Below are 25,249 nucleotides of genomic sequence, written 5' to 3' on the forward strand. Positions count from 1 at the left end.
GGAGTATTTTTTTAGATTTTCGCTGTTGTTACTCTCTCATTTCTTTCCTACCTGCCGAAACACCTGGTTATCCACGGTGCACCATTAGTAGCAGGAAATCTTGTGGTCTTCAGGAGAAAATGAGTTATCTCTGACCCATAGAGCACTGTGACTGACACAATAGCCTGTGGTACACACATTTACAAGTGTTCCATTCTGAACTAATGACATACATGTATATTTCATTTTTCATACTTTGTTTTTATAAGGCCTGCCTCCACAATTCACAACTCCCCTCTCCTCCACACACTCAGCAGTATGATGGTACAGCTCCGTTTGAACAATAATTTCTCAGTCCAGCTGAATTCATGCTGACGCTCCAGTTTGCTCAGTTTCCTTTCTGAAAACTCCGTTCTCCCTCTTTCTAATCCTCTGAGGGGAAGCAGGGAGACAGATCAGGAAAGAAGGAGAGGCCAGCATTGAATGCTGACAGGGACATAACTTGACTTCCCTACATACCTTGTTTACAGTCTCGCTTTCTGCCGCTATACCCTCCTCTCTCAATGGAGCCATAAAAAACAAATAGGGGCTTTTAGAGAAATTGCCTGTACACTGAAGATTAATAACAGTTGCCCAAAGAGTTCACCCAAGAAACTCTCAAGAGGCAATAATGATATTGGAAGATTAAAAGTGTCATATCCCTAAATTGGAATGAGTCAGTGCTGAGACTGCTCTCAGACCAGTATGATCAGAGTCAAGACTTTTGGTCTACCAGGCAGACAAAGAGTATCATTAAGTATTGGTGGTATTGATCCTCTTTGACAGAAGCACAGGAAAATGAAGGCCATCTTGTGTGAGGTTTGCTTATCTTTTTACTGTTGAAGCCCATTAGCTAAAAAGAAGTAAGGAGAGCCCCAGTTTCAACCACTGTTATATATGGACACATCAGTAAAATGCAGCACAAATATGCTGGGTGGCTACTGGATTTACAGTAAATTATTGCTATAAAATCCTGCAAATGAAGTACTCTAAAGGCCAACAAACATCTCTGACCTCATGATAATTAAAACAAAGGCATGTGACAATAACATTTTTCGTACACATTTCAAGAATACACAAGAATATTTTCACCTCAAATTAGGCAGCTAAGATTAAACGTTAGTTGCTACTCCGATTAAATTAAATTAAATCACAAACGGCTAAAAGCTTAAATCTGATTTCATTGGTAGACCAAGGATAATTTCCTGCAGAAGTCTCTTGGGTTTAACTCGATTCAGAAATGCTTGCTAAAAAGGAACAACATAGATTTTAAAAAGTAAAATTTGTTTCATGTTTGTTGTGGTCACCAAAGCATCCTCTGCAGACCAACCACGACACCTTGATTTGCATATATTCAGCAGTGCCCTTGAGTTTCCATGGTCACAAGATAACAGGCGTCTCCGTAGCAACCAGAAGCGTCTCAGAAGTTGCATAGAAACCACTACAAAAAAAAAAAAAAGACCCAAAAAACAAAACAACGACCATCAAGTTGTTGTTAAATTGTTAGCCGAACGACATCGCCTTTTATTTTTGACAGCTTTTCTCGACTTCCTGGTGGGAAAATCCCCGTGAAAATGTCGAAGAAGAAAACTGAGCTAAAAGCTGATGGATTCACTCTGAGGGCAGCCATGAAGAACGCCATGGTGAGTGAGGTTATTTAGCTAACGTTAGCGTCGGCTTTAGCAGTGTATGCAGGCTGTTTTATTGTAAAACAAACAAACAAATAAACTAAAAAGCCTCTGTGAGGTTGAGTTGAACTGTGTGTGGTCCACGCTGTCTGCTCTCCCGCATGCTACAGCTTGGGACAACAACCTTGTATAAATTAGGTTGAGACTAGTTGGAGAAACAGAATGCAGGGTTCAGCGTCTTTAATACTTCTTTAAATTATCTTTACCCACCTTCTACTCATCTGGGATGTTTTTTAAATTTTTTATTATTTCTATTTGTTAGAAGCTGTTTTCTACTACTATGTGGAAACCAGAATTTCCACAGACATCATGGTCCATAGAGATGTAGCAAGACAGAAAAAGAAAAAACAACAAGTAAATAATCAATTATTTCTTTTCCAACAATTGTTTTTTAGGCAAACATTAGATACAGCTGGCGTTGTATGCAGCACATCATTTAGGGATTTATTTAGAGCTTTGTTTTTTTTTACTAGCTATTACAGATTTGATGTTTAAGTATATATTTTTATGTGGAGGGATAGATAAGAGGCACACTCGATTTAGATTTTCTAGCTGAAAACCTCGGACCTATGGTGTGGATAAACTGCGTTGAAGAGGTTGACTAATTTCCAAGGACAGTTTCTTCTCCTCTTATTTACTTCAAATGAAGATGGATTGTGAACATGTAATAGGTTGTACAGCAGCAGACATTAGTCTCTATTGACTTCATGGACTTTATTGATTGGTCATTTACACCCCCCCCTCCCCCCTCCACACACACACACAAAAATAGATTAATTTAAGAAACTGCACTAATTGTATTTTGGTATGATTTTGTTTCTGTATCTCTAAATTAATGACAGCGAGACGAGTCTAATTTAGTCGCAGTTTTAGCAGGATTTTAGCAGAATTTTAGAAAAAAAAGAACTTTTTTTTTTCTTCAACAAACTGCAAAACTAGGATGATAGAGGAAACTGGACTTTTTGTTAGCATTTGTTGCTCACCACCCAAGGACAATGAAACATGGTCATGTACTCTGTGTGTTTTGGCATTTCCTGAAGACCACGGACAGAGCTAAGGCCTTAGACTGTAAGCTGCTTAAGAGGACAGCCTCCCAGCAGCATGCATAAACTTATCAACTTCAGCTCATCGGTTTTGGTGCTCGTGTAAGGTGGTATGAATTTGGGAGGCACCATAGTTTTTAAACAGAGTTTTGAGTTCATTGAGCCTGGTTTCATTGAAAAATTGTCAAATGAGCATGACACAAAAGCCACTCAGCACAGTAACGCGTTTAAGTGAAGCTACAGTCCCAGCTCTGCTTGGCCATGTTTATGCATTTGGCAGACGATGTAACAGAACCACCGGCCTTGTTCCAGTATACATCAGGCTGAAGACTGAAATATGTCTGATTCCACTATACTGTGGACAGTGTGGAGACATTCTGTTGCTTCTAACTCCACTTCTCCACTTCTCTGTGGGAGATCATCACACATGTATGATATAACTGGAGATGAATGCACTGCACAGAAGTTGTCTTTAAGTTGCTTGAATGGCGTCTACGTCGCATGACAAAGATGTTAATATTGGGATTTTATTAGATCACAGCGACTTGCTTCAATGCTTCAAGTGACCACCTATCTGTGGCAGAAAATGGGCTGATTTTCTGCCACAACTTGTGCCCCATTTAGCTGTTTGACAAAATATAGAAGAAAACAGCTTTATTAAGAATTCGGCTGTATCAATGTATACTTTCGTTGCGCAGTTTTGTTCAAAGCAATGCAAAGAAATGGAAATTTAGAGCATGTGAGGAGCACATAAAGTCTGAAGCTTGATTTTTTTTATAGGCGCTTGGCCTATATTTGACTGTAGGTGGACGGGAAAGAGGGCAGAGAGAGTGGGAGAAGACATGAAGCAAAGGGACCTCAGGCCAGGACTTAAACCCGCACCGACCATTTGGAAGACCTTAAGCTTCCGAACATACATTTTAAAATTCTAGATCGGGTCATACACGTTAGTTTGTTTTTCTACCAGAGCACAACATAGCCCGAGTTATGTTGTGTGTTTCGTGTTTATCAAACCTGATCTGGGATGACATATTCCTTCTTGGCCAGTCGTGTCATGTGTTGCTTAAATGTATCCTAAATTGGCATGACCTTCACACGCCCTCCCTTGCGTGATCAGATTAATAACATTTGAACCAGTTAACAAAAAAGAGTCTCCACGGGTACAGCCGATATTATAAGATTTAAAGTGTAGGATATTTAAGCTGAAAAGATTTTGTGGTCAGACTGCAGCCAAGTAGCATTATTAACTATTTATCTCTGCGTGTGAAAAGCTGATGATGTGGTTAATCCTCAGTGATGCAAGCTTGTTGGTCTGTGACAGGTCATCTTGTGCAAGGTTAGGCCTTTTTTTCATTGTTAGTAGACCATTGATTACAATAAATTACAAGGCAGCCAGGCTTACTTGACGCTTATTAGAGTCCTGACTTGAGGAACACAGTAGTGTATTTTGTAATTTAATTCCTGACTTTTACGGAGTGCTGTGCTAGAGCAACAGAGCGGATGTCAGAAGCAGTCATGTGGCTTGAATTTAACTAATGTTAGCAGTCTGAGTTATTCTTTTACGTGCCTGTCTCCTGGGCAGTTGTCCTTAACCTAATTCTTAGAGACAACACCGAGCTCCTCATTAGAATTTAATTCTTTATGTGTGTACACTCATTGTATTAAAATGTAATACTATTTAAGTATTTTAAAAACAAGCCTTCAGGCAGACTTGGCATGATCCATTGCCAGGTAATGAGATCTTCTTTTTAAGTTTTGATGTTGTCAGTTTAAATTGGTGAAACAAAAGCAGATCTTGACTCATCCTTGGTTGGTTTATAATTCGTGCATTTTGGTGTCAGTTAAATAATTTCTGTCAACAACTTTTCTGTCACTTGAGTAAGGTCTATATATTTTTTTAAAATGTTGACTGCCAGTGCCTCAATACTTACATGCAAACAATTTCTCTCTTAGCAATTGTTTTTTATTTATTTATTATTTTTTTAGGTCAACCATTTCATTGTTACATTCACACTGCACCTAAAAGAATTGGGCCTATGTGATGAATTGAAGCTAAAGAGCAGCACGGTGCTGATGACAACAGTAAATACTCAGCTGAAAATGCAGCAGCCTTTTTTTTTTCTGGAAGCAGGGACTGTCTTGAGATGCAAAAGAGGCAGTCAGAGCTATCATTGACTTCCTCATCCTCTTTTGAAGGTCATAAACAAATCTCCTGTCAAGCTCTTTCGTGAGGCTCCCACAAAGCCCTTTAATATTCACCATCTCCCCGGAGGATCTGCTGTGTCTGGAGCATGAATGATACTAGCAAACTGCCATACCACTGGCTAAATCCTCTACAAAAACCATCACATTTATCAGAGGCTTCCTTGTGTCTGTTGCCTTCTGTTTTTTTTTTTTATCAAACCTCCCCAATGGTCACTGAAACATCACTCCAGAGAGAGGGCAGCTTTGCGTAGAGCTGTGATTTGTAGGTAACGACAAGGCCATTTCAAGTCTTCAAAGGGTGCGGGGACTTGAAGCATAGGCTTATTATACTTTAAAATATTTGTGGTCATAGAAATTGAATCAATCGCCAGACCCCTAAAACTTTCATCCCCTTTTCCCTGTGATACATCCGCGAGTATTTCAAGAGAAAAAAAGATGCACTTTACATTCTGGCAGGAGGTCGTCACCTTGTGTAACAGAGAGAGGAACAAAACTGTTATTTTTTCGTGTTGGAGCCTCACACCAGCAAGGTGACAAAAGCAAAAGAAATAAAAGAGAAAGTTTGTGGTGAGAGCAATCACCTGCACAGCTTTGTGACACGAAGGAACAAGACCCTCCGTGAAAAAATAGCAAAAAGAAAATGCATGTTTTTGATTTAAGTGGTATGAGGAGGGATGAAACAATTCAGCTGTTTTCAGGTTACAATCATATGTGAATAGTTTTTGTTGAGTGAGTGAACTAAATTTGTAACAAATCATTAAAATCCTCTAAAAAATACTTGATAATACTTGAGCCTTGATAATGGGATATATTGAGGGAAAACATTTACGCTACTAACAACAGGACAGAAATCCTGATAGATGTCCAGTTTGTATCAACTCAGAATAAACAGTGCTGTTGTCTTATTGCCCTCCAATAATATAGGATAGAACATTTTAGAGAGACAGGTTTGGTCAAAATATCAGTGATCTGTTGGTAGCTATTGGGTTGTAACCAAAAGTGAATGCAGGCGTTGTACCATTTCCCATAAAATCCTTCTTGAGAGATTAGTCTCTGCTGGAATATTGGCACCACCTTCTTAATTCTTTATGTAAAAAAAGTACATTTAAGTCCTTTAATGGTTTGCCTCTTTATTATTTACCCTCTTACTACTGAGGATCTTTTTAGCCTATTTCCAACTTTCCCATCCTCCTCACCATTATGGAAGCTAAATGCTGGCTTTAACGTATGCAAACTTGAGATAAGTTGGAATTTCTCTGTACAGGTAAATCCACTCTGACAGGACTCCGTCTCTTCTGACTGTTGCAAACCGGGTTTGATGTTAAACAACACATTAACCTTTAGAACACACTTTATTTCCGTCATTCAGCCTGTGTGCCTACATCTACAAAACAATAATTGTGTTCCCCTACTGTTAACATCTTACCGCACTGTCACTCTTACGTCGGCTTCACAACAGGAGAATCCTGCGCGTCTTATGTAATGATTTTCGTTTCAGCTCCTATTTTAACACAATATTGCATCTACAACAGCTGTGTGAGACACGCATCTCGGCTTGAGCCGCCCTGCAGCCCCCTGTATTTTTCACATATGAGGTCAACGTCATGGAAGCTGTTCTCAGCAAAAGGCACAGCAAAAATAACATCTTTCACCATTTATTTTGAGTGTGGACAGTGTTTCACAGATATTGGTGATCATTAATGATGAAGGTGATTTACAGTTAATTTCAGTATCTGAGCATGACTGTTCATGACTGAAACATTCATGTAGTCACTGTTTGAATCATATCAACTTTGTATCTATGGCCATTACTAAAGGAATCTCTCTGTTGAAATTAATTGCAGGCCTTTGCTGCTCCACAGCGGGAGCAGAAAGGTTGTCGGTGTGAAAACACACAAGCAGCTGCGACAGCTGCAGCGGTTCAGAAAAGCGCATACTCTGCACACGCTACGTGAAGTCAAATGCTGTATTGACTCTTCTGACTTAGTCCTCTATGGTCTTTCTTTTAAGGTTATTCGTACGTTTCAATTTGCTTAGAAGTTAGCTACCCACATCATTAATCCATAACCCCTTTCATTGAACCCATTCCCCATTTTCTCCAGCAACTTCCCAGACTCCATATCATATTGATTTCAAGATCCTGCTTCTTACCTTTAAGACCTTTCATAACTTCGCTCTGTTGAATCTCTCTGAACTTCTTTGTGTCTACACACCCACCCATCCTCTCGGATCCTCTTCTTCCATCACCTTTGCTACACCCCCTGCCTGCTTCACCACCATGGGGTCTGCAGCCTTCAGCATATTGCTCCGTGACTGTTGGTCACAAGACATCTGTAACATCGTCTCTCTGCTCTCAAAGCACATCTTGGGCTTTGACAACTTTTGCCTGACACATCCTTAATTGCTTCACTTAATTGCTTCATTTTATATTACAGCTTTGTTTGCTGCAATTATTTTTTGATACACGGTTATACATTTGTGTTTTTGGACTGTCTTTTGTAAGAGGCCCCTTGAAGGTCTTGAAAAGCTAAGCAAAACTAGGTCAAAATGCCTCATTATACCTCCCAATAAAGTCAGAGGCAATCGTCATCATATTGAAGTTCACCAAGTAGTTATCATTGGAGTTCAGTATTTGCTTTAACCAATAACCACTGAGTGACATATTTGTCCTGCAGATATATACCACATACCATAGTTCTAGAGGCTTTTCAGAGTTTAACTTAAAATTGATTGATTATCAGAATGCTTAAATAGGAGCTTTTAAGAGCAGGTATTTCTGCTCACATTGCGGCTATAATTCTGGTGCTGTTTGTGATTAATTCAGCTCATTTTTTTAAGTGAGAGCACACCAATGTTGTAATTCCACTCTCAAAGCTCTGCCATGTCATCAACAGCTGTGTTGTTGTGGTGATGTGGCACATCAATATTAGAATTGCTGCAATTGAATAACAGGTGTAGGCAGCCACTAATAGGTGTGCAACCAGGGTAACTTATTACATTTCTCAGCTTAAACACTTACCTAGCAGCAAAAGCATTTGGTCAATAACTATTGAGCGCACTGGAGATCAGTCATGTAGATAGGATGTTGATTGATTTATACAACCCTGAAGATGTGGAATATATGACCTTAGATGATCGCGATACCCTTTAGCCAATTCATGTAGTCTATAATTAGTTGGATGTTTGCCAGAATGCATCCTGTAATGTTTCCCCTTTTTGTGCACTGCCTTGAAACTTTAACAATGACCACCTCTGTGGAAATTGTCTTAAAAGGTCTTTTAAGATCCTACAGTGCAGGGAATTATACATATCAACGGTGTAAAGTAACTCAATAATTTACTGTACTCTTGTGCAGCTCTAATGCGTTTCAAATTTCTATTACTTTCTACTTTAGCTCCAATATATATCTTTAAAGGACAAAAGTTAACTTTAGTATTACTGCTGCTACTACTTTAGCACTATGCATATTGTGTCCTTATCAGAGAAAGAATTCACCCTCCATTTGTCTGTGTTTATGCCGCTCTGTCCTGTTGAGGCTGAGCCAAGCATAGCTTTTAAATGGCAACTTTAAAAACGTATGATTATAGAATGATTATTATTATTGACAACACTTCAATGTTCCTTGTTTGTTAATGCATTACTACTAATACTGTGAAAATGATTGGATTCAGGACTTCTCCTTGTTACTGAGTATCTCTTAAATTGTATAGCAATTTTTCATTCAAGCTGAGGATCTGGGTACTTCTGCCAACACTGACAGTACACTGTGTGTTAAGTTTTAGGTGCTAAAAGTAAGGTAGGATGTTTTAGTATATTAAGAAGAGGTAATGCCTTAAGAACTTTGTTATAAGTAAATGTCACAGTTACTCCATTTGTACTTTTCAAGGTTCTTGTTTGGTAAGATGTTGGTAGGTTAAGCATCTTAGGTAACTTGCCCCAGTCTGTCTCAGTTGCTTCTATCTTTCCTTATTTCCTTATGTGGAGTGTCTGCGATGTCGAGATAAGTGATGTGCGGGTGCGGCAACGTTTGATTGCTTGACTTCTTGCCTTGCTTGTCACCGAAGCTAGTTCTCACTATAAGAATGGCATTTTTGTTTTGTAGTGGCGTGAATTTGGACTGCTCAGCTCTATCAGTGTTAGATACATCTAACATGCCCTTATGTACACACAACTGCACAACAGAGAACATGCATAAGTATGTGAACTAAACCCGTTGTAAGATTCTTTCTTGCACACTTAACCTGAGCTGCAAAATCGATACAAACCTGCACCTGACATCAACCTCAAACTTTACGTGGCACAGGACGTTGCAACAATCACACCTCATTTACTGGTTTCTTGGCCTCTGGGATGAAAATTGAGCTGGCAAACAGTGTCCTCGAGCCTGATACCCCCCCCCCACACACACACACAATCCGCCAACTCCTTTCCACTGCCTCAACCATCATCCCTGGCTCTCCACTACCCTCAGGGGACAAATGGAGACTCCTGGTAGTGAACGTGACCCCCATATATTATTCTTTTCCTCCCCCTTGAACATCATCATTACATACCTGAGCAGATGTCACAGCCCCTCCTCCTTGTCTTTACTTCTCACAGTATATCTCTGACTGCAGATCCTTCTTTCAACCAGACAGGAGAAACAAAGGGCTACTCCACAGTTACTTTATACCCCCTACAAACCCTTAACCCTAAAGGAAAATGATAACATAAGAAGTGGTAATGGAGGATAGATGCATTTTGATTTGATTGTATTATATCAAAATAGTTTAGGGTAGGTTTGAAGAATGCTTTATTAAGACTGAGTCAGTGATGTGTTGACTTTTATCATAGCTAATTGCCTTTGATGCTCTAACCCCTGAGCGCCATCCTAATAAATGAATCCATCTGAACAAATTAAACAGATGACAGTTTAGAATTGATTCTTGATTCAGGCCTAAATGAGTCTAGTATTTCAGTGCAACCTGATTAATTGAAATCTCACTTTCAATTGCAATATAAACCTTGTTAAAACGCCAGCTTAAATTTGATTTTGCTTAGATTGAATCCAGATGTAAAAGTTTATTAAGTAGCCCTGTGTAAATTAGGTAAAGCTTTATTTAGAATGATACAATCATTTCTTCAGTCCACTGAAATAAACTACATGGTGGAAAAAATCAATAGAACATGAATGCTGCATGAATATTTTGAGATAAAAAAAAAAGAAAATAAGCTCATTGTCACTTGGATGAGTGGCTGGATGGATAGTTGTTGACCTAGATTGGATCCTTGAAAGCTTTTATGGAGATGAGTCTGCCTATTTGTTTTTTTTTTTCACTGACCGTCAAACCCACTCCTCTTCATCACTCCAAACACATTTACCTGACACAGGGACGCATAATGTGCCCAGCATGACACATAAATAAGCCATGAAGCTGGCTGGGGTGTTTTGTGCCTGTTTTGCATCCGACCTATTCGAATCAAGGCAAATTCAGCAAGCTTCCACTGTTGGATGCCATGCTGTAGATTTCTCCACCTATCTTCTTCTCTGTTTTACTCCAACTGCCTCGTGGAAATGTTTTCTAACCCAGTGGCGCCTGTACAGACATATCCCCAATCCCACTATTTTTTTGCATCCGTCTTTCATTCCCTCTGCTCCCATTCGCTCGTCTTATCAGTGCCAGAAGCCTGCAGTCCACCCCAGTAAGCAGTTGGGTTATTTGAGGAAGAATTGAGTCATGGTAAAACAGGTTAAATTGGCAATGGGCTTTTGAGGCCTTCTGGCATTTCCTATTACTATCGAAAAAAACCACGGGGCCTAAAGGCCTCGAGTGGCTGACTTTGAAATCTTACAGTTTTCCACATAGGTCTTGACTTTGTTCACTTTAGCTGACTTGCCATTACATGAAAATCTTTTGCAAAAAAAAAAAGACTGCCCCAAATGCAAGATTATTATAAACACTATTTCAAGATATTTAAAAATCGATGATATATTGATAATTAGGTCAATCTATAAGGCATCTAAGGCTGTTTTTAGAATGCACTTTTGTTACTTTGATCCTCTGAAGCTAAAGCGCTGCATTTAGTTCTCTGTTTCAGCTACAGATGAGTTTGACACCGCACAAAGTTTCTCTGCTTCGTGTTCCTCTCAACATGTTTTGAGAAATAAATAAAGTCCAAATTGATGGGATACCAAGGGAAGTGAATCACTCCTGAAATATTTAGGACCTTCTCAGTGGCTGAGGAGAAAAAGAACATCTGGAATCATCACTCAACAACATTTCATCATGACCTTAAAAAAACGTTTGGCTGATTATATCTATTATGTTTTCTTTCCTCAGAGCTTGGGTGACAATTACACTGGCCTCTGTCTTTGTTATGTTCTCCTGCAAGCCCTTGTAACTTGCATTCTAATTAGATGGCTTTTAATAGAGAATATTTATTGGTCCTTGCAGGGCCTCTATTTTCTGTTCTAAAGTTAATTAGCACTGTGTCATGTGATAACCAGTGTAGAGGACATCTAAACCTTTACTTTGAGCAGTGTCCTTCTTGTATAAAAAATGCAGACCTTTGGCTGAATTACGTGCTCGTTACCAGCCGTGGCACAGTGGCAGCTATTTTCACCCTTTGAATCCAAGTATGGTCATGTTTTGCCAATGTTCAAATCTTTCTTTTTAAAAGAAAGGAATGCCATTCCGTTTTTAAATATAATATTCAGATTAATGTTCTCAAGATGGCCCACAAATACAGACACTAATATAACAACATGTGCAGTTATTTTTATTTCAAAACAGACTAATCTTTGGAAAAAACCTATATGCCATGGTTTCAGTTGTCAAGTCGTGCTCATTTGCTGCGTATTTTTCAAGTTGTGCATTCAGGTTGTTAGTGCTGAGATGGTAGGTTAACATTGGAAGAAAAAGTTTGCTGTCTGCTCACTGAAATCTGAAGTATATTCAATGGGGCATTTGAGCTTGCTGAGAGTGCAAATGACTATCTGAGGCTGAACTGTGTTTTGAACTCTGCTGTCGTTTCTGCACTGATATTTTTGAATGATTTGGTCTTTTCTGCTTGATCTACATTCCCGTCTCCATCAAAGAAAGTGACAGTTTGTGCCTCTTGTCCATTATGCAGTGAATTCTGTGCCGCAACCCTGGCCTATGAACTCACAGAAGGTAGACAGCTGCTGTAGTGCTCACACTCAGACGTGAATTTTCCTATTCAAATATTTCATTTTCTCACTGCTTACAGTAACATCCAATGTCCTCATTGCACCCATTACCACGTCCTTTAATTGTGGCAACTGGGACTGAATTCATCATTTTTCTGCTCAGTAATACTTTTGCTACATAAATGCCATATATGCTGCCATTGACAGTATTTAAAAAGTTCCATCCCCGTCAGCAAACAACAACAGTTCAGCTCTTAGTCTACTTTGTCAACTAGTTTGTCATGTCACTCCCTAAATACCTGCTTCCTCGAGCTTGATAGGAATATAGACTATAAATGAGTGACGGACAGAGATGCTGTCATTTTACCAACTTCTTGTTTACTGCCGTCTTAAAGCCTTGAGTTTTGTTTGGTTGTTGCCATCTCTGTCGTTTTGGAGTCGGAAACTCCAAAAAAAGCCACTTAAAACTTTCAGGTAAAATGTATATGACTTAGTATTTCATTCAAGAAGTTGAAGTTTTTTTAATACGGTCCTGTTGCTTTGGGCTTTAGCTGTACAGCATTTAAGGCAGTTCCACATCAGCTTCACATTGGATGATGCAGCAGGCAGCTGCGTCCATTTTGTCTACAGTCAATAGAAACAAGGAATGACAAGGTCATAGCCCATGAATAGCAATAAGTGGCGCTGTTCATACTTTACATTTACATGATAATCTATTCCATGGGGGTTGGAAAATTGAAATTCTCGTTATACATAGTAGCAGGAGCAATACAAAGAAATGTCTTTAACATCCCTGTCATTGCCAAGCTGTCCTACTCAGCAGCACTTATGAACACTTCTATATTTTGTGTTGCCATTTAAACACCTTTCAACTCAACCTCTAATTGTCAATAGCCAGACTTCTTATTGCTGACAAAAGCTTTGTACTGGCTTTTAAGTTTATTTCTCTTGTAAAATTGTGCTTGTATTTCTTTTGTTTTTCTGTTTAAATGATATTATATGCTGTCTTTTTTACACTGTGTGACATGCATACAGTCGTTTAAGTACTGTAACTAACTTAAACCTAAACAAGACTTTGTGTAAGTGCACAATGCACATCATTAGCTGTTATTCACCCATCCTCCATTGTAGTCAAGCATCACATTGACTTGTCCTCGCCAGAGGAGAGTGCGCCTGTCTTAGTGGTCTAATCTGCCAATGTTAGTCATGTTATGCACTTGACCACAGGGTCATATGTGGCAGCTTGCATACTGCCTGCATCAACACAATGGGAACTAGTGGAAAAAAATCAATATATCTGACAAACTCAGTTGTTCTAATCCAATAATGCCAAATAGTGGCCTTTGTGTTGCCACCCCCTACTTTCAAATCACTACCGGTGCAATAGTATTGGCCTGACCTTTTGAAATTTGCTGACCAGTGCAGAGAGCAAATTACAATGTATATCCTTAATCCCTCGTGAACTATGACAAAGTCCACCATTTCTCAGTGATATACCGCAAATTAAAATGTATGTTGATGTTCTAAACAAATATTTTGTTGTGTGGAACATGTTTCTCTCAGAGCAATGAAGAAGGAAGAGTAGGGCAGGGCAAAAGAGCCCTAGAAGACTGAAACTGTCCAAAATAGATACAAAACTTTTTAAATTGGCTAATAAATAAGGTAATATGATGATAGATACAGCTAAAATAAACTAAGAAAATATATTAAGGCAATAACAAATGAGTAGAATGTGAAATGAATAAATTTTTTCTGCTTCAATTTTCAACTGAATTTATTTAACGTTGTGCTAATGAATTCTGACATTGACTCAGCTTCTCCTTTATTGGTTAATTATCAGGCCATAGATACAAATAAATGACAGAAAAATAGATTGATAACAAATAGACAAAGTTTCCTTTGAAGAAAAACATTCAATTAAAAAGATTTTAAGACAATTTAAAACTATATGGAGACAACTAAATATTTTTTAAACTTTATTTTAGTAGCATTTATCGTCATATGAACTTATTTCTGTATTTATTTTGGACTTTGTCAGTTTCAGTCCTCCGTACTTTCCACTCCCCCCCCCCCCCCCCCCCCCCCCCCTCAGTGTGCTGCATGCAGTTTAAAGAGCACAACAGTCAACTTCATACATGGTGCTCCAGGGCTGTGGAGTTCTCTGCCTCTGCCAAGAAAGTAAACCGGAAAACCTTTTGAGATTAGAAGTAGTGTGTACGCTTCCTTCAAAATTCCATTGAGGATTACTCTGCTATTTAGCTCATGCTTTGCATCCAGCTGGGTCGAAGTGCGCTGAGTTGAAGGGATGCTGGAGGCAGCAGCTCTGCTGCATGCTGGAGAAGGCAGGGAAAGGGAAGGGCTGGAAGGCAAAAGTATTCTGATACTGTCAGAAATGATCCACATCACTGCCTGGCACCCCTCTGCTCTAGCCACCTCAGCTCATTATGCTCGTCCTCCGGAAACACCGAGCAAATTCTACTAACGAGTGTTTGATCAACACAGTGCGCTGTTGCAGAGAAAGACAGGCAACCTGTTCATGACTCATTTTCTCCCCCTCTTTCTCTCTTTCTCTATACCTTTCTCTCTCTTCTACTTTTGTGTCTGTATTTTTTCTCTCTCTCTCTCTCTCTCTCCCTCCCACTCCCTTAAGACATAGGAGAACAAAGAGAGAGACAGAAGAAAAGCAATATAACCTCTTGGCCCTTATCTGCAGAGCACACCAGAGCATGTCTGGCCTCAGACACAGCTTTGCCTGTCCTTTAAAGGAGCTCATCTCCCTTTGATTTCAGCCAAATGGTTCAGCACAGTGACAGATGCTCAACTTTCCATCTGCCACTCTGACACCCATCTCTTTAACATTGTCGAATCTAACTGACTTTGTTTGGGCTGTCTGTCTGAATAAGGTTTTGACGTGGATGCCGATGTAAGTGCTAATATAAGAGATCGTGACCAAGACCTTGTGTTGAAACAGATAAAAGACATGACTTTTGAATCTTTTGAGGTCGTCTTGAGTGTCTTGGCCGTATTTTTTTTTTTACATCAGCATCTTAGACATCTAGTTGATGCTCTGGTACTGGGTGATTTAATGAGGAGTCTAAATGCTCATCATCATTTTTACCTTGACAATATTCCTCTGAGATGAGCTACAGAAAACATAAAAATTCAATCCAAAGCAGGGTCATAGAGGGCAGTCTTTTTATGAGAGGAAACTGGAGTGAGTAAGACGGAAAGATACAGGAGAGCGAATATCATTCAGGAGGGAGAGGATGACATATCAAACCTCTTAAAAGATAATTTAATGATTAAAGATTAAAACGATTCTGCTGCTCATACTGATGTTAGGAGGACACATTTATACCCCAATTAAAAACAGTAACACAATCTCTTTAATGATTCCTTAGATGTAGTCTGCGAGAAGTTTTACACTGAGTGCATTTTTTGCTGGTATTTGACAGTGAGACTGATAATGCACGCATGATTTACTTTTTTCCGTTTCACACAGTCTTGATTTATGCTTGCCATCAAAGGTGTGGAATAGAGTAGGTGGCACAGGAAGACTCACACTAATGGCCTATACACCTGTTTCACTGTCAGAGCATTGGCAGCTTGCATTGCAGGGGCAAAGGTGGAGAGGTGGGAGGAGTGATTGAGGACATGGATGGATAGGTGAATGGTACCAATGCTAAAGTACCATTAGTTTGACGCAAAGATGCTCTCTGAATTAGTTAAACAAAAAAAAAATGAAAGGACTCATTGATTTTCTTGAGGAGATTTGCTTTTGGGTATGAGTTTGGAGTTGCATGTTAGTGTGGTGGTTTGTACCATGACCCAACAATAAGAGGGTTCCTATTTGAAATCCCAGCTGGGGCCTTTCTGTGGCGTTTGCATGTTCTCCACTTGCTTCTTCCCACCACCCAGAAATATGCATGTTAGGTTAATGGGTCTCTCTAAATTGTCATTAGGTGTTTGTCTCTGTGTGGCCCTGTGATGGACTGGTGACCCACCAGGGTGTGTGGTGGTATACTTGCTTCAGCTTCACTTTATTAGTCTCTAAGTGGGAGTATGGGAGACATGTGTGTCTTTCTCTATCTGTATCTAACAATCACCTCTGTGTCTTAAAGAGCTGGTAAAGCAAGCACTTTGTTGCCTTTTTCTAACACATCCACGGAGGAGAAGAGTTTTATCACTTCCATCTCTCAAGCTCATCAGTTGCTATCACAAAGCAAATAATCCTTGCAGGAGTGTATTTCACTGTATATCTTAATATTTCCTGTGACATCCTGTAACCCTCTCTGGAGCTGAGTTTGAATTCTTCTTTGTAATTAATCTAAAATTGTAGAGGTTTTGAGCGAGTGTGTGAGATGTGTGCAGCTGATTTAGGCAAGCTGTGTGTCTGATATAGCCTTCAGTGTGCTTTCCCCTCGTTTAATTCATATAAAGGTCAAGCCTCAGACCATGCAAGGCTTTGGTCTCTGCATGGTGTCTCTATGAGCAAACCTCCATCATCGTTTTTAACAGATGGCCTTACAGGCAGTAAGTCTGGTGTCCAGGAATAGGAACTCACACTAGACTTGTGATAAGACCCAGGGCCTGGGGTTCCTTTTGCAATACATACTAATCACCTAGATAATGTTCTTCACAGTTAAATAATATTACCCATATCAGAGATAGATCCCGTTTCTTTGGCCGTGAGCAGCCTACTTATCTCCCCAAGCCTGACTCCATTCCTCAGAGATCTGTCAGTCCTGGGCCACCTGTGACACTTGTGAATGTTTCTGGCTGTGGTTAGATGAGGCAGCATACTGACTCCTCTGGGTTTGTCCCTCTTCTATTCTTTCCCCTTGGGTTCTGTTTCTGTCAAATCAAGCCTTCCAAGGTTCCTATGGTGTTTCCCAACTAAAGTAAACGATCAACTTCTACTGCTTGCATGTCTCACTGATTGTCTACTCGTCTCGTTCTAAGCCCCTTGACTATCTCTCTACCTCTCATGCTGTTTGTTTCTACAATTGTCTCCCTATTTGCTTAATGTTGGCTCAATATCTGCAAACATTAATAGAAAAAGCCTTTTTCCATTGATTAACATTTTGAATATTAACATGATTCATACCCACAATACAATAGAAGGCTATACGAAGATAGCAACATGCATTCAGGTTATTGTTTCCTCTGTGTTAGATAAAGCTAGAAAAAATAAGCAGGGAAACTAGATGTCAAGAGATGTTGCTTTGTACTGACCATGATGCTTGCTCACATTTTTGCCGTCGAACTAATTAAAGAAGGCGTATGCTTGAAACTGAAAAAAATCAGGTCATGTGTTACTTTATTATTGCTATTTACAGTAACATGCCCAAAGCTTCTGCATATCAGTGTATACCTTATGTGTGGAGAAAAAAACACTCTCAGGAAGTGCTCCAATTATACAGTAGGAAGCTTTTTTTTTTTGTTGCTAAAAGTAAATGTCAATGATTAGGCTGACTAAATTATTATCAAATAGCTTTATTGAAAGCAGTATGTTTGCTTTTTACTATATGCTTGCATCTTTACATGGTACATATCAGTCTGAAGTCACAATGAAAGTGCATCTTGGTTTTTGGTCTGACAAAAGTGAGCCAAGTGCATCTGTTTTCCTATTCACTTAACAAGTAGCAAGATTCTATATTTTCCTCCTTTGCCATCCAGGCTGATTCACTGTGTGCCATCATCTTGACTGTGGTATGGTGATATCAATCAGCCAATAGGGCTCTGTAAGCACAAGGCTGCCCTGCTGCCTGGCTGATAAGTGGGCCACACGGAGAAGATGGAAAATACTCAGGGCACTCTCTTGTTCGCTCTCTTTTTCTCATTCACACAGATTCTCTTTCATTTATACTCCTCCCCTCACACTCCCATCTCAGACTCTTTTCCTTCACATCCCGTTAACGTCTCCCCGTGTCTATGCTGTTCTTTTAAGTCGGAGGGTTAAACTGGAGAAGACAGAAAACAGTGGGGCGCTCTTCAATGCTTGCTCTGCTTTTTGAAGTTCCTCTTTAAAGTTATCCCCCTTTGCATTCAGTTCAATTGTAGGTGGCTGTGACCTGTTTCATGCTCGTGTCTTTGTAGTGACACGAGGTGTGTAGGGTTGCCTTTACCTAGAGATGTCGTCATTTTCCATTACATACATCCCTACTCTTGTGCCTGTGTGCATGATACATTTGATGAAAAAGCCTCTGACACGGTGACAATTGTAAAGCACACCTCTATGTTGCTGTGAGCTCTGAACAAAAGACTCTTACCTTTCATCAGCCTGTAGTTTTCCCGTCCAGTGAGAGCTCTTTATTCATTTGTTCTCATCCAACCCTGTCTCTCACAACACAGTTAATTTCTGTGAATAATACAACTCACTGGAAGAGGCTTCTTGCTGTTTGGTCATGAGAAATTAATGGAGTGCTACACAAATGTTGCAGATGTATTCCTCTGAAAGGAATCAGCATCCCACCAGTCTGTGTTTTGCCCTGCAGAGGGAATGAGTAAGCAAAGATATCCCATTGAGTGATTGCTCTGACATGACCATAAAGAAGTCATTTTCTTAACAGTCCATATTTTGTAAAATTCATACCATTTCCCTTTGGGATAAATAAAGTATGTTTTCATTTAATTTGTTCATTTAATTGGTCTTATTCTTGTTCAAGCGTAGAATAAACCAGTCCAGTCTTTTATCTTCGATGGCCAGCATGTACACAGCTGGCTCAGCTATGACAGCAGAAAATGCCCTGTTAAAAAAACCCCAAACAAGAATAAATAGAAATAAAAGCTAACTTTGCTTCTTGCCAGCTGACCTTATCAGGGGAACCTCAGCCTTTCTATTCCATCGTCAAGGGAGGCGGCCATCTGTACGGAGCTAGAGTTCAACTTCTCAACCGAGAAAAGGAGTGAAATGCAGAACGAGTGAGCAAGCAAGCAGGTGCCTACCTCTTTTGCTGCCTCAGTTAACAAATGCACCAACGTGCAGTGGCACCCATGTCCCTGTACAAATGAGAGACAACAAAATGCTCCTCTGCCAACACTGACAAGAGGCTGAGGGTTGATAGGAATCAACAGAAACGAAGATGGAGATTAACAAATGAATCGTTTCAAGAACTGCAGAGGTGATGGCCGTGCAGGTAATGAGTTGACAGACCTTCACCAGGCATCTATCATCAAAGCAGGAAGTCAAAGTTGTTTAAGGCTGGCTGTATGAATGCAAAGCGATGGAGAGATAAGAGAGAAAGAGTGTTGGAGCTGAAGGCCCAGGCACAGTGATGGATCACCTATGCTGCAGCAGAGCCATCGTACCGAACTCACCCAGAGAACTGATGAGCCACACCTATTGTCTCCTCGTCTCCCTGTTCCTCTCATATCCACTATTCTTCCATCACCCTCCCTCATTTCCCAGTCCGACACTGGAATTCTTCTCTGTCGCTCTGTTTTTTCTCATTGCAATTTTTTCCAGCTTCTTTGCGTCTTTCTGTTCTATCTCGCCTTGCACCTTCATCCTGGCTCGGCCTCCTCTTTTATTGCTTCCCTTGCATTTTCCCTTGTGCTTTTTGTCTACTCCACTCTGCTGTGTGTGTCAACATCAACCAGGAGAGCCATGGAAGTGGCATGCTTATAAGGTTAGAGGGAGCATCTCTTTTTCTCATGGTGACACCTTTATTAATGGCAGGAGCACAAGGCCCTGCCGCTGTTCAATCACCGTCGGGCCAACCCTTGGTTAGCTCAGCAGGTGTTGTGTGTGAGGGAGTGTGCATGTGCATGGCTGTATGTTTGCACAATACTTCATCAGTGGATCTTACAGCAGCCAGGTCTATGGTGGATCTAGCTGGGTGGACAACAGCAATAGGCAGGAAACAGATCTTGAGGCGAAGTGAAGGCGAACGAGAGAAATGACAGCCTGGAGCTCATCTGGTCAGTTCTGCCTTATTATGTCTCCCTGATGTGTGCACCAGGGGCACACAAACAGACACTTATTGCCTTGCACCACCTCTCTCTCTGTTCCATAGCCTGCTGTCCCAGAGGCTCACTTTATGGCCTCCTCTGAAGACTGTTATCTACTTGGACAGGGTTTTTTTTTCTGACTTTTTCTGTCTGTGTTTATGCCAGACTTTTGGATTGGGCAGGGTCGTACTGATGCTGATGGAAAGATATAATTCAGACGCATTTCATCGTGGATTCAATTTATTTTTTCAATCGTTTAACTCACAATTGGCACTTTACAATAGCGCCGCAAAAAAAAAAAAGCTATGTTGAGAGAGGGGTGAAACAGAGATGAGGTCACTGCAGAAACAGCAATAGAAAGGAGTCATTTTTACTCATCCTCTCACTCCCATTTCACCTGTCTTACTATGTTTACATGTCAAACCTAATAGTTACATGGCATGGGTGCATAGTTTTGCTTTGGAATAAATTCAAATCAGCATTGTTCCTGGCTAATTTGTTTTTTTCTTGTGTTGCAACGGAGTTCTGTTGCAACCTACTTCTGTCAGTGGCTCTTGTGATGCTTGTACAGATTGACTTGGGTGCGCCTGTGTCAAACTCAATTACCTGGACATCATTGAAAAGACACACAGCTGTCTTTGTGAGATCACACAGCGGACAGTGAATGCCTGGAGAAAAAAACCCAACATGATATGTGAGAATTGTCCGTGTGTGAGCAATCAGACAGGAAACCAAACTTAGCTTTGGATGAGATTCATATATTCTTTATGGAGATGGTATAACTTAAAGAAGGACAACCATCCATGCAAGACATTTATGAACGTCAATGGAATAGCGACATTCTTCATTTTAAAGTCACATGACAACTTGCTTTTTCATCTCTTTCGATATAACGAAAGTGTAAACCTTGGAGATGTTTGAAAAGATTTTGTATTGTCCTTTTCCTACTATTTCATTAAAAAACAAAATTGCCTCTATGGTCCCTCAGACTGAACAAATGAAGGAGAACTATAAAAAGTTCATGCTGGGCCATCAGATAGCACACCAGAATCAGCAGCACTTGCTATTGTCAAAACAACTAGTCTAAATCGAAGGAAAACAAATCCGTGTTCACCCATAAAAAGTGGAATTTAGGACCGTTGTGCCTCACAACATGGGCACTGCTTCTTGTAGGTCTTATCTGGAATGTTCTCTGAATTTATGCTGGACTCAGAAGAAACAAACTCTAAGTTTTCTTAAGACAAACAAGGTTAGAACTGCAGTTTTAGCCTGCTTTAGAATTGAACAGGTTTTCTCTCGGCACACAGATCCCAATGTCAAGAACGGCAGAACAGGACCAGGCAGATTATTGGAAAAGCATCAGGACGCTGGCGGGTAATAATCTCCCCCAACCCTATCCTAATTGCAGTTTTCTATAAGCTGCCAGGAATGGCAGTCTACATGGGCAACAAAAGGAAGTTGCCCTCTATGTCTGGCTTTTTGTTGCGTGTGCAAAAACAACTAAATTTGTCACTGTGCATGTGCGTATGCGAACGTTGATGCATATTGCCTGTCAGTGGTGGTGATTGGGAAATAAACAGGGATGTGGCCATGAAGCTTGAAACACTTCACCAATGAACCCAGGCTGTTGAAATGCAGCGTCATCATTCCTGACCATAAAAGCTACTCAGCAAGTCAATGCAGTCTGACTTCATTCTCCTCCCTTCCCAGTCGGAGCTATTTTTAGCCTCCCTGTGCAGCATGGCTCAACCGCCATCGTAGCTACCTGGATATGAGGGCTTTGTCACTCCTGCAGGCTGGAGCAGCACTGATCTTGCAAGCTTTACAGCTTCCTGCTTTCACAGCCAGAGCTGTAAAACACCTCCTGCAGTGATGGGAATAAACACTGAATGCAAAAAAAGGAGGAAAGACAAACAAATAATGGTTATTTCGGTTTCAAAGTGTTAATAGAATTGTAATTGCAATCTTGGTTTGACAAGACGGAAACTGGACACTAATAAGGCAAACGAACACTTTACTATGCGTGATAATGCTAAGTTGAAACAAATGAAACGATTGTAGAATAATTAATTAAACTGAAAGGGAAATATCCGCCTTTTGAGAAGTGTTAATGTTGTTATACAAAACAATGCACGATTAAAGACAGCGCTGCCACTGAAATTAGAAATGAAGGCAGGTTTGGAAATGGGATAATAGGCAAAAATGTTTGTTGTGATGACTTTTATTGAGATTACTACAGTAGCTGAGACGGCAAAGTTCCTTTTCTTGTATTTTACATGCGTTGTTAGTCACAGACATTGTGTTTTGTTTGTCTTTCTCCTGCAGGTATACAAACCTGTGCCTATTAATTCAGCATAATATTATTCAGTATTCTCTTGCATGGCAAACAAACGCTCCTCACGGCTTCATTTAAAATGACTGCACCGCAATCCCACGGTGGATTAGGGTTGTTTAAAGGCAGCGAGTGCTCTGAGAGGCTCACTTAGGGGTCCCTGGTAATAGTTTCTCCTCTCTTCTTGTGTCTCTTTAGACTTGCTATCGTGGCTCCAGCTACACCGCATCTCAGTGTAGCTTTAACTTTGATCCATGTTACATCATTCCTTGGTGGCACTTCAACAGTGATACGCTTGTGGTTCTAAACTTTTTCATATCAAAAATGTTTTTGGATTATGTAAGAAACAGGCAACACTTGTGAATGATGCAAAATACAAAAACTACCATGGAGTAACATCGTAGTAATAGGCTTGAACCACTCATCTCCCAAGATGAGCATCAGCATTAGGCAGTCCTGCCAAAGATAATACATCCCAAGTCCCATTCTGCTTTGCTTGTGGGCTGCTGTGTTAAAATTTTGTTTCTCAATGGGCGGTAATCTGAGGATTAATGACAGCAACACATCTGCCAGTCATGTGACAGCATGACACAGATGGCAGGGAATGCACACGAGGGATGCAGACAGGGAAAAGACTAGCTCTAGCATTCTGTCATTCGTCCACTACAACATGCTGTTGCAAAAATCTAATATTTTCAATTTAATTAATCCACATTCCTCAAGTTATTTAGTGGCTGCCACTTGAACAATCTCAACACAGATGATGGCAGTGTTCCTTTGCATTCTCTGTATGGTAAAGAGCCTTATGGACAGTGTGAAAAAATATAACTGTGAAAAGCATAATTTTTTAATGATCTTTGAAACTATTGATAACATTTAAGTGAACATAGTAACACCATTTTGATTTGTCCAATACTAGACATAGCAGTGGCTCATATTTAATTTTTACTTCATTTTTACTTTTTTTTTCTTTTTTTTTTTACGTTAAAACCCTCTTTTCAGCAACAACCAACAACTGCAAACACTGAGGCTGATTTGATAGGAGTCCCCTTGGCTTTCAGTTGTGCAGTAATAGCACATATCCAATATGGAGGCAGAGAAAAGATGATCCTAACAATGCCTCTGGCAGTGCCTTTGGCTACCGGGCCAACACACAAGCACACACACACATACGCAAACATGTACACACTCTATCTGTGTTTTGCCTTCCTTAGAGGAGCAGAGGAGCACATGTGTCTCCCTGAATTATTTTTAAGAAAAGGCATTGGGAATGATTCTCTTCTTGCTGGTGAAAAACAGTCAATTCTGATTTCATAAAGCAACACTTTTTCCTAACTGTGCGTTTGATCCTGTAATAACTTTGTTTTCCGTCTCTCTCTTAATTACCCTTTTCTCTTTTGTGTCTGACCAGGTGGTTGGCCCCCCGGCTGCAGGGGCTTTTCGGGAGCGGACATGCAAACCAACCACCTTTCGCAAGTACTACGAGCGTGGAGAGTTTCCCATTGCATTGGAACACGACAACAAAGGCAACAGCATTGCATGGAAGGTAGGGCTGCCATCGTCTAGTAACAAGCGGCGATGGTTTCCACAATCCATTGTTTTCACATCAGGTTTGAAAGGTAGCTGTGCCATCAGGGAGCGCTGTATGTCAGAAAGGGGACGGCGGGTGCTACGAATAAACGCAATAACCTTTGGGAGCAAAGCTTGATGGAATCTGATTAATAGCTTGCAGAGAAAACATCAAGCAGAACGTGGACAAAATATCTGTCAGGGAAAACCAAAGAAATTTTGATTTACTGTTTAACTTAAATTTGCGAAGAAAGGTTTTTCTGCCCACCCTTCTGGATCCATAACCAGTGTCAAGTAGATGCAGTTGAATGTGAAGACTCGATAAGTGTTATGCAAACCATTTATAGTCACCATTACCAACTCAGCGAAGGTGATGATGACAGTTTCTCACATGCTCACAGGTCTAATGTGTGCTGTTTTCCTGCAGGAGGCAGTGTAGATTAGCTGACTTCCAGGCTCCATCAGCCTCATAGGACCAGTCACAGCACCCATCAATCACATACTCTGTACGAACTCAAGGCAGCAGCAGCAAAACACAGGAAGCAATTGTATATGATTTCTTTTTGTATTTGTGTATGCTTCAACACCTTGTTGGCCATTAGTGATGGCTCCTGACTGCTGTATTGTGTGTGGGATGGATGCACGTTTCTAATCACCATATTGCTTTATTTTTATTCCCATTATGCTGCCAGTTATTCTATAACTTCACAGCTGCCATGCAGCAACTACTTTTAATGGCATTTATTCATGGTAAGCAACGATAAATGAATCAAGGAAATTACGCCGCTTTTCCCCACATCAAAGGCAGGAGGAAAGGTGGGTGGGTGAGCGAGTGAGCTCTCGCTAGTTAGATGTCTGTCTTCAGGTGAAAACACTGTTCAAGCATCTCTCTTTGCATGAATTACTTATGTAAAATGTTCAAATGAAACTTTGCGTTTTCAAAAAAAATAATGGATTTCTTTTGTGCTGAGACCATGAAAAACATCCAGCAAATGGGATGTGGCGTATGAAATTACCGACACAGTTGTCTCCGTTTTAAATTCCCCAGAAAAAGAGAAGAGTTTATCAATCAACTTGTTCCTCTGGCTTTACACTTTGGCTGTGTAGTATTTCTTTCTAACACAAAGCTGTATCTTAGCATTCCCATTTGACTGGTGTTGTTTAATGCAGTCTGGATAGAAATGGTGGGCACTTGCTGTGTGCTCATACATGTGGGTATTGTGTAACAGAATGTGTAACTGTAATCGGAGTAAGTTGAGAGGGGCTGCTGCATGTTTGCACTGAGCTGCCC

The 25,249-nt window shown here is 40.3% G+C and overlaps 1 protein-coding gene across 1 annotated transcript in view; it reads left to right on the forward strand.

Moving 5' to 3' along the window:
* Positions 1–1,502: 1,502 nt before the first annotated feature.
* pacrg (PARK2 co-regulated) overlaps positions 1,503–25,249 on the forward strand; it is a 125,361-nt gene continuing 101,614 nt past the window's right edge. The window contains exons 1-2 of the mRNA XM_072365391.1: positions 1,503–1,661; positions 23,801–23,935. Of these exons, the coding sequence (XP_072221492.1) occupies positions 1,593–1,661; positions 23,801–23,935 (204 nt within the window). The 5' untranslated portion in view covers positions 1,503–1,592. The remainder of the gene's footprint in view (positions 1,662–23,800; positions 23,936–25,249) is intronic.

Source organism: Leuresthes tenuis, unplaced genomic scaffold (assembly GCF_036924035.1).
Source record: "Leuresthes tenuis unplaced genomic scaffold, fLeuTen1.0.hap1 SCAF_15, whole genome shotgun sequence".
Lineage (NCBI taxonomy): Eukaryota > Metazoa > Chordata > Actinopteri > Atheriniformes > Atherinopsidae > Leuresthes > Leuresthes tenuis.